The sequence below is a fragment of the Colossoma macropomum genome, unplaced genomic scaffold (assembly GCF_904425465.1).
Source record: "Colossoma macropomum unplaced genomic scaffold, Colossoma_macropomum, whole genome shotgun sequence".
NCBI lineage: Eukaryota > Metazoa > Chordata > Actinopteri > Characiformes > Serrasalmidae > Colossoma > Colossoma macropomum.
The window spans coordinates 16,731,755-16,747,898 of NW_023494793.1; the positions used below are offsets into that span (position 1 = coordinate 16,731,755).

General features: G+C 38.6%; 1 protein-coding gene across 1 annotated transcript in view; it reads left to right on the top strand.

Moving 5' to 3' along the window:
- bsna (bassoon presynaptic cytomatrix protein a) overlaps nucleotides 1-16,144 on the top strand; it is a 153,073-nt gene that overhangs the window by 26,378 nt on the left and 110,551 nt on the right. Inside the window, exon 2 of the mRNA XM_036578665.1 lies at nucleotides 13,854-15,029. Within this exon, the coding sequence (XP_036434558.1) occupies nucleotides 13,854-15,029 (1,176 nt within the window). The remainder of the gene's footprint in view (nucleotides 1-13,853; nucleotides 15,030-16,144) is intronic.

A 16,144-nucleotide genomic window follows, 5' to 3' on the forward strand; every position in this document is an offset into this window, starting at 1 on the left:
AATGTATGCTAAAGTATGATCAGAGCAGTGGGCTGTCGGTAGATTAGACAATTGAGTGAATTTTAAGTAGCATTTTTTATGCATTTTGATTGAGTTTTCAATCATTCTGGAGGTGACTGTGTGCACAATGGAAATGCCAGTCTTGCCCAATGTTTTGAATTGCCGCAGGTGTTCTATTCTGCAGCCCAGCTTGTTTTTTAACAAGTACATTCTCCACTCATATGTGCGTGTGCCAGTTTATGCCAGTGTATAAAGCCAAGTGCAGCCAGTGTTCTCTGCAGCCACAAAACATTTGTTGTTCTCAGCGGGAGCGCTTGATATGCTCGATTGGCAGGGCAGGCAGGGTTGCACTCAATTTGAAGTTTTTGTCCCAGCAGTAGTCCATGCAGCCCACCAAGAACAGATGACGACAGCAGCTGGAAAAAAAAAACACTTAGCTGACCAAAACAACTTGCCTACATATTTTGTCAGTACCATAGCAAACCCACATATCTTCTAAGAAATAACTTTAGACATAACATGAGAAATAACTTTACAGGAGAAGGGGAAGGTAGTTTATAATATGTATATTAATGTAACCAGATTTTTTCCATGTAATTTCAGCATTGTTAAATATGATAATGATCCTGAACAGCTGCCTTCCTGGAAAGTCTAGTTCCAGCCACAATTTACCACACCTGCTCTAGTTAATTAACCTCTTTCCAAGTCCCTGATTGGCTTGAGAAGATGTATTAGAGTTAAGAAAGGGGTGTGGTAGCTAACTGAATACAGGTTGGAACTAAACTCTGCAGGAAGGCAGCTCTCCAGGACCAGAGTTAAAGACGACTTTTATAAGATAACTGATTACCCAGCTTTACTTGAGTTAACTCATCTTGAGGACAATAGAGTTCACTTACTTTTCTAACTCTAACAATAGAACTTTTTTTAGTTGTGCATCTCAGTTAGATAAACAATATAGAATTTGTTCAGTTTTCCTGCTAGCTGGTACTCTTTACATCACACAATCTCATCAGACATTTTCAATTTCAATGGGGTTCAAACACATGATCTCCTGTTGAGGAGATGGCTTAGTCTGTTGCACTCTCTCAGATGTCTGTGTCCATAAAGGTTTAATAGACTGTGAAAAATATTTGTTGTATTCACTTTGAAAAGGAGCATGGCAACATGAGGTGCAAGTGCCTAATAATCAACACTAACTTCAGAAGGTTGTGAGTTTGTAGCCCAGCAAAGCTGCTGCTGTCTGTATCTGGAAGCCCAGGAGGGAAAAATATCTGGGATTTTATGATGGAAATAATCCCAGCTAGTGGGAAATTGGAAAAGAAAAAGTTCTATATTGTTAACTGAACTGAAATGCAGAACTAGGAAAGGGAGTTGGATTTTTTGCCTAAACTAACAAGTTTGAGTTGGGTGAACTCTAGTGTTCTCATGTTGAGTTAACTCAAGAAAAGCTGTATAACCAATTACCTTATAGTATCAACCCCTTACATGACCAGGGCCCGCTGGCAAGCCCAAAGTTTTATTACACACTTCTATAACCTAATTTTTTGCAGTGAAATAGTTCATAACATAATCCTTGTAAATATCTAAGGTCTGAATACTTAACTGTTTTTTTATTGGTTTTATGTGCTGTGGAACCGCAGTTTAAACTAATTCATTATGTGTCATTGTCAAGTTTATGTCACTTGTCATGAAAGGCTTATGTAGGTGTAAAGTAGCCTTATGAACACTTCTGAACACTTCATGTCCTTCAGTAAAGTGCTGAATGCTGCTGGGACCTAAAAGTGCCTGTAGATCCAGAAAATGAAGCTTATGAAACTCAAAAGATGAAATGTATGAAGTTAGTTAATAATAATATCATAATAACAGTAATTGCCTGCAGTGAAAACCAAGCCTCGCTCATTGTGGGTTTAGCTTCACACACACACACACACACACACACACCCCTACATGTGTTTGATAGGCAGCTTTGTTAAAAGCCTGCCAATATGATTTGCCTAGCCTTTTCATTGAGTGAATAATGAGCTCTTTCCTTGGCTGTGTTCTTCTGATTGTGTGTGTGTGTGTGTGTGTGTGTGTGTGTGTGTGTGCGTGTGTGTGTTTGTTAATGAGAATTTCTCTCACTTATCCCATAATCGCCTTATACAGGTGAGTAATGCATGAATACCCTATTAATAAACATGAACGCATATATGGGATAGTCATATGCAAAAATGCAAACATACATCCACTCTCACCAGCTGTAATGAATATCAGCAGTGAAACTGCATTCTCTTTTCTCAAGTGCTTCCCATTTTGCACTAATGCCACTACAGTAACTGAGAGTAATAGAGCTAATGCGTATGCCACTCTGAATGATAATAGCTTTTAAGACGGCCTGCCCGACCACTGAACTTTCAAAAACCAAATGCGCTGTCATGGAATAATGCACTTATTTAGGCTTTCAGTGCAAAAATGCATCAGCCTGCCTGAAACTGCCTGACGCATTTCAGAGAGGGGTGGGGATTCATGAAACGTTTACCCGTTTCTGTCAGCACATGACTTAAATTGCGTCTTATAAAGCATGTAAAATCTGTTTATGCTTCATGCTGAGTCAGTGTAGCTAGGCTAACAGGCTTTTTTTTTGCCAATTTCCTGTCCATGAATCAAGAGATAAAATACTGCTGTTAATAAGTAATTCGTATGGCTGTAATAGAGCGCAGATGAATTTATATTTTGTGATTAGAATTCAGATTGTTGTGTTTGCATCAGCCTGGCTGCGTAATCTTCCTCCTAAGCTGTTGTGGCACTGTCCGTTCATGTCTTGGATTCCCAGGATTGCTTCCAAATTATACAGCTTGGTAGCCACAACCAGCATCATTTAAGTAGAGATGAACCGATGTGGAATTTCTGTGCTGATATGGTATCAAAAATTAACACTTTATTGTAGTCACTAATGATGCAAATAACTGATAAATTTATTTTTTTCTCATTTTTAAAATAAGTTAACACTTTGATGAGTGGGTACAGTGAGTGTACATTCAGTTTTAAAGAGGAATTCCACAGATTTTCCAAATTAAGATGTAAACATCATTCGTAATGATGTAAAAGTCATTCAGACTTTTGACATAAAGTGGTTCATTCTAGAGAAAGTGAGTCTGATTTCTTTACAGTAGTGATAATAAGAAGCAGGGCTCATGATGTCTACAACACAGTAAAATAGTGTTAAATCTGAAAAAAACTCTCTATACATTTTAACAATACATTTTAGCTTAAAACTTTATCGTAAAAAACATCGTAAAACATCAATCAACTTAATTTTAATTATTTTATGTAACTTTCTGTGAGGTAGCTTTTAGACTTTGTGCACATCCTATTGGGGTCCTGATGGTCTCAAAGGCAGTGAAAGTCTGTGTGCCACCCATTTCATACTGGAGTGTAGATTTTTTAAATTTCTATTTTCTTTTTTTGATAAGGTGATTGGCTATCAACACATCTGAACTGTAGTTTTAATACTGGTAGCATTTTCTGCCACAGTGATTTAAATGAGGCTGATGCCAGGTTCTTGTTCCAATGTCCCATTTCACCTTAAATGGTGTCATGAGGTGCCAGAATGTTACTGCTGCACCATTTAAGGTGGAATAGGAAACTTCAAACAAGAAGCAGGAATAAGAAGCTGACTTTGTTCAATTTAAAATATCCTACTTACAGTTTTAGGTAGAGCTCTGTCTATAAGTATGTGCAATGGTAGGATTTTGGCAAGGTTGCACAATTAATCCTGGTATTCATCAGAATTTATCAGTTTCTGTTTGCTAACATTAGCTAATTAGGTAATGAGTAAGCTAGCACTGTGTGTGATTCATATCAGTGATATCTACACTAAATGATACTGGTTTTGTTCAGTAGGTCATAGCCTAACTAACTGGCCAAGGCAAATCGTCTGTTTACTTAGTTTAGCGACACTAACGGAACCACCATGCTCTCAATATTGTCAAATAAAGAGAAGACAGACAGGCTCAACAAACAACTAAACCAGGTAAGTTGGGTGAAATTCATTGGACATGTCAGTAAGCCATAAATGTTTTTTGTGATTTGGATAGCTCCCATTAGCTAAACATTTAGTAAATAGCCGACTTAGTGTGGTGTTTCTAGAGACCTGATAACTAGCTGATACTGATAGTCAACTATTGTTAGCCAATGTTTTACATAATGCTGTATTAATATACAAATGAAAGACAAACAGATCAAACTGTGAAAGGGCATTTTATTATTGAGTCAACAAGAATTTGCAAACAATACGAAATCTATCATGATCATTATTTGATCATGATTACAACAGTTGACTAACATTGCAATCTTGCGACCAGCTAAGTGACCAAAGCGGTTTTGCACCCTTGCTGCATACGCAACAGGTCTGTGCTAGGGCAGCAGCCCTAATTACCACACTTTACCATGTAAAATTGTACTGCATACTGCATGTTACTCCAGAGCACTAAGTTGCCACAGCAGTTTAGGGATGTTGTGGGTGCAGTTTCCTCACTTGCCATTTTCACATATGTACTGTGTATTTTGGTACGTAATGCTCTCGACATACCCTTGAACTCTATCACCTAGCACCATTAAAACTGTGTTTATGTTTTGATTACATAATCTGTAAATCAACAGAACCTAATAGATGTTGGCTCGTATCTGTTGCCGTTAATGGCCCATTAGAGCATTTCTGTCGCATTTTGTTAACATATTTGGTATTATCGATAAGAGTCTTTTCTTCAGGGTAATGCAAAGGGCTACTAAAGAGGTATTGTGTCTGCAACACAATGGTTCTGTTTCTGTTATTCTTCTTTTATGTGAGTTTTTCTTTTTTTTTTTTACTAATTGCTAACCAGGCTTTTGAAGATTAATTGTGAGGCTTTTGCCTTTTCCTGTCTATTTTCTCTCTTTAATTCAGAAGAAAAGGATGGCATTTCATTTAATAGAAAAGTATAAACTGCTATGTGAACTGACACTTAAATTTAACAAAAGAGAAAAGACATTTTGAGAACAATACAAATGTGCCTGAGCTCTACCTAAGTTCCATTAGCTTCTATTACCAGCTACTTGTGTATTCACATCACCAGGCAGTGTCACCAGAGATACCAAAAGTATATGGACACCCCTCCTAATTATTGATTTCAGGTGTTTGAGCTTCATCAGTTGCTAACAGGTATTTGCAATCAATCATAGCCATGCAGTGTCCATAGACAATCATTGGCAGTAGAATGGGTCATACTGATGAGTAACTTTAAACGTAGCACTGTCATAGGATGCCCACTTTGGCGATCAGTTCATTTCTGAAATTTCTACCCTGCTAGAGCTGCCTCAGTCAACTGTAAGTGCTATTATTGTAAAATGGAAGCGTTTAGAAGCAACAACAGCTCAGCCACTGAAGAGCAGATGACACAAACTCACAGAATGAAGTCACTTAGTGCTGAAACACGTAGCATGTAAAATCACCCATCCTCTGTTACATCACTCACTACAGAGTTCCTAACTGCCACTGGAAACAACATCAGCACAAAAAATTTTGTGCTGGCAGCTTCATGAAATGGGTTTCCATGGCCGAGCTTCTGCACACAAGTCTAAGATAACTATGCGCAGTGCCAGGTGTTGGCTGGAGTGGTGTACAGCATGCTGTGTGGAAATTTTCTTTTCAAATATAAATGTATTATTTAAACACCATGGCTATTTCAGACATTTAATATGCTCTTCTCCATAAATCATGTGGAGTCTCAGTGCTGTTGCGTTTATTTGATAAGTAAAGAATGTGACCTAACAAAGCTGAAAATTTGTATATTTCTATATAGTACATGTCACAAAGTACCTTTTTGTATGTGAATAGTAATATAAGTCACACATCAGGTGCCTTTTATCTCTCACTTGGTAAAAAAAACAGTAGTGCATCTTTTATGCAGTGATATATCTACTTTTTCTCATGTTGAGATTGTTGTAAGCTTGTTATCTGTAAGATTATTTAACTTATTTTTAGACTCTTTTTACTTTGTTTCAAGTAGTTACTACTACTACTGCTAGGCGTGGTCCCTCACCCCAAAAAATATCCAGGAAAGTGGCTCTGTGGTCACTGATAAAGGGCTAGAGTAGTAGTGGGCTACAGTGGTATGTTAGTTGAAAGTCTTCCTCATTAGTTTTGTCATAACTGTAATGGCTTTTATGATGGTTTGCCACAAATAAACACAGATAACATGACATACAAATAGTGCAGTCCACACACGTTAGTCCATTCAGCTGAGTGAATGAGTCAGTCAGGTTTTAGATAAAAATAAAAGCACTGCAGACGCTGTCACCTCCCGCAGTCCAGTCCATTGCATCTGAATTAGTCCACTTTATTTTCGAGGCAGCGGACATAAAAGAATGGCCAGTCTTTTGGAGTTAGCCTTAACATGCAACAGAGCCACCAGAGCAATTGCTCCACTTCTGTTTTCTCTCATACCACCTGAGAAGCTGCGTGACTCAGTCAGCTGCATCAGGTAACGTCACGGTCGAGGTGTGCAGAACACACGTCTGAGACAAATGGCTTGAGAACTTCAACGAAGCAGAAGTTGTTTGAATTTCCCATTTCATCTTAAATGATGCAACAGTGACATTCAAGCACCATTGCTGCTTCATTTAAGGTGAAAAGGAAGATTTGAACAAAAAGCTGGCCAACAAAAAGCCAACTTTAGCCTTGTAAAGGTGAAACAACATTTAACACTTTATGGTTCGAAATGCACTGTTAGGATCCGTGATGCTAGTGTCTTATTACAAAGTGAAGGGATATCCCAGGAAAATAGCCACTGTTAAACAAAATAGGTTTATTTAAGCACATAAAATGGTTTTATTATATATATATATATATATATATATATATATATATATATATATATATTATGGAGACTATATGTCTACACTCTGTAGCAACAGATGAGCTACAGTCTGTACACCATCAAGGAGGAGTCAGAAGGTAGGCGTTTCTAATAAAGTGGCCAGTCAGCGCACATGCATTTGTAATATTGCAGCTGTGTTATCTAGGTTCCATCGTGCTTGTCTGTCATTGTCTGTCAGTCTCATTTCTGCTGGAGTGTGACTTGTGTAAGTGTGAAGCAAAAGTTATTTCCAAACTTGCTCATCAGATGAATTTTTCATTAATGGCATCTGGTACAGATCTGGTAAAGATTGCAGAACTGAAAGCGTCTGTGTGTGAGAGAGATAGAGAGAGATAGAGGCAGAGAAAGACAGAACAGTATGCAGTGATGCTTGTTGGTGGCAGGCAGTGGAAATTGCCAGGCTTGTTGTGCTAACATTCGTTGTCAGATTCTGTTCTGCCTGAGTGGCAGTGCCTTCTTCTCTGTTACTCTGTTTTGAATGCTGCTCCATGCCCTTTTGTTTCACATCCATACAGGCTTGTATGTGTTCGGGAGCCTGCATATGTACACTGTAAAAAGTGTTTCTTGGCTGTCATGACTACTTGTTTAAAAAAGATTAAACTTTACACTCTCAATGAAGCAGCCTAGTGATTAGTTTGCAGTTTCTGTGATGTGAGGTATCCACAGGTCATTATAAAACTATGCTTAACAAATTCTAGACAAGGAAAGGGGGAAGGTATTTGGGCTCAAATTGCTTTTCTGTGCATCATTGAAAGAGAGGAAACCCACACAGGCAGAATCTCACTAATGCTTGTGTTTGTAGTCAGAAATTGCATGTATATGAAGTAAAACGAAACATTTGCCGTAGCAAATTGCATGTATACAGTGCTAGAAATAAAGGTACTATGTAGGTACACTTTTCGTTCAACAAGGTACAACAGTGTAAATGTACCCACAAGGGTACAACAGTGATTGTACGGCCCATTTATGAACCTTAAATATGGTTTTCCCAGAGGAAAGGCACATATATACCCATAATAACCTAATGTTTTAAAACAGAACAATAAAATAACAGGTCTGGAGATGAGACGGGGTGTGTGGAGTCAATACAACTTACAATATATAAGTATCAAAAAACTGAATTTGATGTTGCGACAGTTGTATTGCTCTTTCCGTAACAGCATGGTTTCATTAATTTTATAGTGGACATTGGTTTTGATATTTAACTTTCTCTCCTTGATTTCTCCTTAAATAAACATTTAAAAATGATCAAACCTTCATTTTCTCACTCCTAAAAGACTGAGAACAAACTGCTATTTCAAAAATAACATTAAATGTCAATGTCATTAAATTTTGCTGAATGTATTGTTTCAGAAACACAGATCACTGATGCTTTAGTCATTAAGGGACCATCTAAAAATGCAGAATGTGGATGTCTTTCTAATTTATTTATGTATTTAACTAAAAGAAGGCAAAATCACATCAAATCACTTGTGGTAAAGAGAGTTGCTTCCCTTAACTGGGATTTGTAGTAGGATCAAAGGAAGCCTCTCTCTTTACTACAAGTAATTTCCCTTTTTTTTAGCCAAATACATGGCAAACATGTTATGCACTGTTTGACTAAAACGTTGTGACATGCATGTCCAAATCATTATGTTCAATGAAATTTAACACTGGACATGTTTTAAATATATTTGGTTGTGGTTTGTTCTCTGTCTTTCAGGAGAGAAAAATGAGTTTTATCATTTTTGGATGTTTATTTCAAGAGACATAAAAAGGAATATTAGATGTGTATCCAGTAGAGAACAAATTGTACCATGCTACATTTTTTTGCCAGTATCAGCTGCCAATATTTAAGCACATTTGATATAATATTCAGGGCTTCTTTACTTTTTCATTTATTATCTCAACTTAGGAAATCCTAAACCAAAACGTTGTTGATGATCAAGTGTTATGTTTGTTACTAAGCAACTGACAATACATAGACAGCTGAAATGTAAAAATAATATTAAATAAGTTAGTTAGCCAAACAGCTACCATTGCTGATGTAAAAAAAGTCTAGGACTATTGTGACAGCTACCTGTGCTGTTCATTAGAGCCTCACCACTCCATAGTTTCAGTTTCCATTCCTAAAGCTTTAGCTGACATCTGAGTCGTGCTCAAATTGTTCAGCTCTGGCTCCTCATTATTCACTACCATCGTTGCAGTATTTTATTTTGGGAATTGGTCTCACTTTATTTGGATAGTCCACTATAGTCCCCTATAAATTCTCTGCAGACATTCACATGACTCAAGGTACTGAGATGTACCCTTGAGGGTACCAAACCAGTGACAAGAAGGGAACTGCCCCAGTGACACTTTCATACCTTTTTTTCTGAGAGTATAGGGTTAGAATTTGGACCAGGGTTAGGGCTAGGAACAGGGTGAGGGTTGGGTTTAAGTTTTGGGTTGAGGTTACAGTGGAGTAAGTGTGTGCAGTGTCTTGGATTTTTAAAATGGAGAGTTAGAAAAAATAAAACTCTCTCAAAAGTGAAACCACCATTTTGCAAAATAAATAAATAAATGTACTGTTGCTGTACTAGTTATAGTTCACTATGCTGCCTGTCACAGCTGCCTGAAAAAGATAGGAACAGACAGTTAAAACAGAAGCTAGGACACATTTACAGCATTTGGCAGACCCTCTTATCCAGAGCGACGTACAATTTAATAATTTTCGTGTTAGGACTCCTATTGGTATAGTGTAGGGTGCATGCCAAGATGGGGGATTGAACCCCAGTCTACCACACAGAAGGCAAAGGTGTTACCCACTATACTATACCAACCACTGGGGTTATCCTAAAGTTAGGACACTATACAGAAAGTTGTGTGTAGTTAGGATGTTTGTGTAATACTGTTCTCTTATCTGGAGTTAATGGATAAGATTATAAAGCTAAGAACTGTTATTCTCTAATAGCTACTGTCCTAAATTCAGTCCTAACTGAAGTCGTCATGGTGACTAAACAGATAAGATTTCGGAGTTAGGATGTTTCTGTAATACACCCCCTAAAGCAGTAGAACACTCGAGGTTGTGTGCTATCATGGATAACATCACAGCCATGATGGTATTTGTGATAATACACTCCCTCTGCTGTTTTATAGCTTAAATAACACTTCAGTTTGCAGTCGGTTAATCCTTAAAAGTCACAGTTATCACAATAGCAAAAGCATGTTGTAAATTGACTTTAATTATTCCTCAGTTGTACTTCATAAAACATATTCTAAACTGTAAATCACGTTTCTAGGTAGAAAAGAAGACATCTCATTATGATTTGAATTTGATGAAAAGTTATTGTTGTGCATACAAGCTTGTTATGTGCAGAGAAATCATCCAGTGTTTTTATGATTTCTGGAAATGAAAAGTAACAGAAAAAAGTGTAATTCTTCATGTGGCCGACTGTGTAATCAGTTATGTATTTATGTTTTTACGTTTAAAGAGTATAATTGGTATAAGAGTAAACACCCTCACTTTTAAGGCAGGCTAATTGCTTCATTTTTCACCGCATGGATGTGTTCATAATTGCAGATGCAGTTTATACTGTGCAGGCTGCTTAGTGTGTGCTTTGCAAATGGCGCCTCCCACCTGGTGCACTTTTAACTCTGGTAAATAATTAATGACGGATCAAATCTGAAGCTGACTTTCTGTCCCTCTTTCTCTCTCTCTAATTCTCTCCCTTTCTCTGCACACATTCACACCACTCACAGCTCATTTCAGATCCCCTGATGAAACCTCCTCCACACTTTAGGCACCAAGGATAGGAGCGCTTATCACAGAGAAATCAGAAGCGGAGGAGAGATAGTAGAGCTTTTAGTTAAAGCAGTGCTGGGCTACATATCATTAAAGGGGAAATCCACCAGTTCCATAAAATTCACAAAACTACTGCATAATTCCTGAGAGGCAAAAAAAGTATTTTGATGTGAAATGTTGTCCTGTAGAGAAACGAACAGATTCAGATTTATTACCAATGCTAGTGATAGGAACCAGGGTTGTGATGTCTACGACAGAAATGAGGTCATTTTGTTTACTATCCAAAATCACCAGTAAACCTACACATGTTTGCTGAGTTTTATATTTAATGTTATACTGCATGTAAATCTCTGAAATACATATATTTATTAAATACATTTTGGGCCAAAAACCTTCCTGAAAACTATCACAAAACAATGTCTTAGGCATCAGGCAGCATATTAATAACTGTTTTGTGTAATAACTTTCTATGAGGTAGCTTTGAAAGGCTTTAAACTCTTCAGCCGTCTGGCTACAATCACCACTGTAATGACAAATTCTGACTTGGTAAGTTTCTCTAGAACAGAACATTTCACATCAAACCGCTCTAAAAAACTTTTTTTTTTACTTCTTAAGAATTTATTCTGCGGAATCTTTCCAAAATTGGAGCAGTTTGTGTTTAATACATACTGATCTCAGTGTCATTTTGTGTTTTAGCAGTTTTAATAGATAGAGATAATTTTATCTGTTATATATTCAACATTCTATTCCATATAGGTTTTTTTGTGCACTTTATACAAGATATCCAGGACCTGATAGTTAACTGGAATGTATGGTGGGTATGCTGGGTGTTTCAGATCATTTTAAACATGTGTCGGTCCTGGTAGCCCACAGCCCTGCACACATTCTACCTCATGAAACACATTCTACCTGATCCAACTCATCAGCTAATTAGCAATTGCTAAACTCTGTAGATACTAAACTTTACACTCTGTAGAGCTGTGGCCAGCAAGCCACTGAGTTTGATCCCTCTGGGTTGCAGAGCAGTTCAGAATACATAAAACTAACTAAAGTAAATTTCCTTGTTGGAAATGTGGTTTCAGTACAACATTGTGTTATTTCAGTGCTGTTTTAAGGCAAAAAAAAACAAAAAAAAAACAGTACAAAACAATCCAAACAAAACAAGCTACATCAGGGTTGTAAGATATTCTTTTAACATAAAAGAGCAGTGCTCAGAGAGAATAGGTTTATTAGAGGGGCATTCTGGCCTTTTTGTTGAGTTATGCAGCCTCATCAGTTTGACAGAATTCGTGATTTCATATGGTTTTCATTTTTTGGTCCATCAGTGTTTTCTCACTGCAAAATCTGCCATGCATAGCAAACATACATCATAAAACAACAGGGAATCCCTGTGGTGTCCACCAATCCTGAGAGCTGGGCACTCATGTATAGGCTTACATATACAAACAAGCTACCACTAGTGTAACTCTTTCTTTGGTCATCAACAAAATTGAAAAGAAATCTTGCTAATTTAGCTTTTCGCTTGTTGTCTTGCAAATCTGATGAGTCATTTTCAAGGTTGTCCCTACAAAACTACATAACTACAGTTATACACCCACAATAAAATATTCCTAGCACTAACATTAGTTGTCTGATTTGCCTCTGTATTTACCAGCTAACAAAAACAATTCTGCCCACAAAAAACACTACCAAGTAGTTTTGTTTTTACTCCAGGTAGGTTACTCCAACCTTCATAATACATCATCTGAAGAGGCTTTTCCTATTTTTTAAACTTGAAAATCTCACTCTAGAGTCTATGGCAGTGCTGCGATAGTAAGCAAGTGGACATGTTTACAACAAATGTAACAAATGATTACATTTTTTATTTTGGCCATTGTGTCTCTTTAACTTTATTAATGCAAACTTGAATATAATCTGATATGTGCTACTGTGTGTTACCTAAGTCATACAGCACTAAGTCATTTATGGACATTTCAAAAGCGTTTCTCTATTTTTCTGGACTCTTATGACCAAGTGCACTCATGGCTCCAGCAAACTTGATATGACTCTCTCAAATTTGAAAAGATGGCACAGACTATAACGGAATAAGTGCATTTGCACTGAATGAAGGACATTTTTATGGCTGTTAATGGTCTTTAAGTAGGGTGGCTGAGTTTTCCCAAAAGCATCTTAACCCAAATATCATGGTATGGTAGAGTGCTGAACACTCCATAATAGCTGTGGTGACCTTAATGCTATGATGCTTTTGAGGAAAAGTGTGTGTGTAAGAGAGGAGCGAGAAAGTGGAAAAGCGTATGAGAGTATGAGAGGTAACTGGTAACACCAGAGAGATGAGCTGATTTGATACGTGTTGAAAAGTTCGGCCTGTAAAATGCTGACTCCTCTTTCTGTCATGTCCTGTGTTTCAGACCCCCTCCCTCCCCCTCTCTCTCTTTCTCTCATCCACACACACATATGCACACATTGTCTGTTTCTCTCTTGGGAGAGAGAGATCTCTAATTAAGACACCCCCCGCCCTGATCCACAGATAATAGCAAGATGTTCTGTCTTTTTTTAAAATTTCTGGCAAAAATTAGACTTTCAAATTACCTTCAATTGGTCTTCACTGAACAAGGCTTTCATACAGTGCTGAAGATGTAAAGGGATAGAAGCTGGAAGAAAGAGGTAGACTTGAATAAGTGAGGATGGTAGACAGTCTGTGCCTTCAGATAGGCTTTGTCAGTGTATTTTGTCACATAATATTGATCCAGTCACACACTGCTAATCTTATAAAGTAAGGCTCAAAAGAGTGGCCCTTAGGTTGTTTATTTTGGCCCATCAAAAAGTTACCTTAACCTCACCCTCTCTTGCAGTGACAGAACAAATGTATATAGACTATTCTATCAAAGCAGTTGAAACTTTCAGAGCTATTCAAAATAACAAATAAGAATTCAGATCTTAAATTTACAGGTATTATGTGATGATCTATTTAAACTAAAGGCATTAATAGAGATAGGGACAAATTAAATATATACAAAATCATCATCTTCTTCATTTTTGTGTTCATCTCTTCTTCAGTTCCAGTTGTTAGGAATATTATTTCTTTGATCAGTGACATTTTAATGCACATTTTACAATTAATGTCAACACATTTTAGAATGAAGGAGCTTCTGTATGTCATTAATTAGTATGTGTATTTGTATGTGTTTCCACAGGTCCAGGAGTGGCTATGTCTGAACTGTCAGATGCAGAGAGCACTGGGGATGGATATGACCACACCTCGTTCCAAGAGCCAACAGCAGATCCACTCTCCATCCCATCAACCTAAACCAGATCCCATACCCCCCCACTCCCAGCCCTCTACTCAGCCTAAGCCACAACCACAACCTCAACCTCAACCTCAACCTCAACCCCAGCACCAGCCCCAAACCCAGCCACATTCCAAAATTCAACCCCAGGCCCAACCTCAAGCTTCCCCAGGCCTTCAGAGACAAGCTGGAGCTGCTAGTCTTTACCAGACTGGTCCTCAGGCAGGCCCTGGACCTCAAACAGGCCCTGCACCCTACACCGGACCTTCTCAGACAGGATATCCATATCCAGGACCCCAATCAGGGCCCCAGGCCCCCCAGAGTCAACGTGGGGAATTTGGCCAGAGAGGCCCAGGTGGGGTGGCACAAACTGCAGCCCGTATCCCTCACCCTGGAGCCGTGCCCTTGCCAGGCCTAGCAAAGGCCCCATCGCAGCCAGAACTTGGCAGAGGTTCTCCAGTCCACCATGGAGGCCGACCGGACCAGATCCGGAGTGCCGGAAGTTCCCCAGCCCGTCGGCCCGCCTCAGCCCACGAGGCCTCTGCTCCCACTCAGGATGGCCTGACTAAACTGTTCGGCTTTGGGGCATCCCTGCTGAACCAGGCAAGCACGCTAATCTCCGTCGACCCACTGCCAGGAAGCGGACCTTCACCTCAGTCCTCAGCTGCCCGTCAACAACAGGGCCCCAGAGTGCTCTTCAGTGATGCTAATGCTAAGTCTGCAACAGGACCACTCAGTGGGGCCAAACCAGGCTTTCCACAGGGTCCACAGGGTCCTCACGCCCCTCCGCAGAAGCAGCCTCAGCAACAGCCTCAGCCACAGCAACAGTCGCCTGCACACCATCAAAAGGCACCACAGCAGCAGTCACTGGCACATCATCAAAAGACACCACAGCAGACACAGCAGCAGTCTCCTCTGAAGCAGGTTCAGCCAGTGAGCCAAGCACCTAAAGTCAACTGCCCGTTGTGCAAGACTGAACTTAATATAGGATCCAGTGAGCCTCCCAACTACAACTCCTGCACTCAATGCCACAAACAAGTCTGCAATCTCTGTGGCTTCAACCCCACACCGCACCTCGTGGAGGTAAGAGCAGACCCACACAAAAAAGCAAACCATCCCTCACTGTGCGGTCACTTCACACATCATCTTCAGTCAGTATAAATTCAAGATGGGATTTGTAGTTGGAAATTTCTGATGAGCTTCACTGGTACCTTAACCCTTAAAAAAAGAAAAACAAAATGAGGTTTTTTGATCTAGAGCACATTATACATTGAAGACTTACGTTGTTGGGAGTGAGCTTTACACATACAAAAAATACATCATGATTAATACCCCTTTTACCAGAGAAACAAATGTACGTTTTCCATTATACGTCAGCTGTCGTTGTTTACAAAATTTACACTCAATTTATATTCTCTGCATTTTCTTACTTTTTCTGTTCATTTCAATGTCAAGAAAACGCCTGTTACAGTTGTTAAATGATCACCTGAATGAGTTGAGGCTATGTTGCACCGATATCAATTCGATATTGATATTGACCCTGATGAAATGCAGTTCTATTAAGGCAAAAGAGAATAACAATACCATGAAATTCCTGATGCACATGCACACTACTACTACTGAATGCCAGTAGATGAAGCAAGCATGTCAGCAATGTGGGATTATTTCATTCTTGAGACAAGGAGTAGTACAAACTCTCATTGCAAAATCTGTAACACCATTATTTCGAGGGGCAGTGCGACCAGTTTAAGCTTTGTATGTTTTATTTGTGACACCACACACTGCTTTTTCCATAACACAATATCTTAGAAGTGGTATATCAGAATTTATAGGCACTGATCAGGTAGTTAGGTTAGGTTGGGGTTAGGATCGGTATCAGTACTAGTAAGTATCTAGTTTTAACAGCTAGAAAGAGACAGAAAATAGCTTTAGACTTGTATTTTAATAGTTGTCAACAAAAAAAGAAGATTAAATTGTTACAAAACTACAAAAATGTAGTGAACATGTAAACTATGTTGTTTCTTACTGAAACAAAAGAGGCCTGCATGCACAAGAACCTTTCATATAATTCAAATCATAATAATCTCTTTCAACCTATAAACACAAATGTTGTATCAGTTAAAAGCTTTAAAATATGTACTTTCAACAGCAATTATCTGCTTGTTTCATTGAGCTACAAGCGAGAAATAGTTCATATT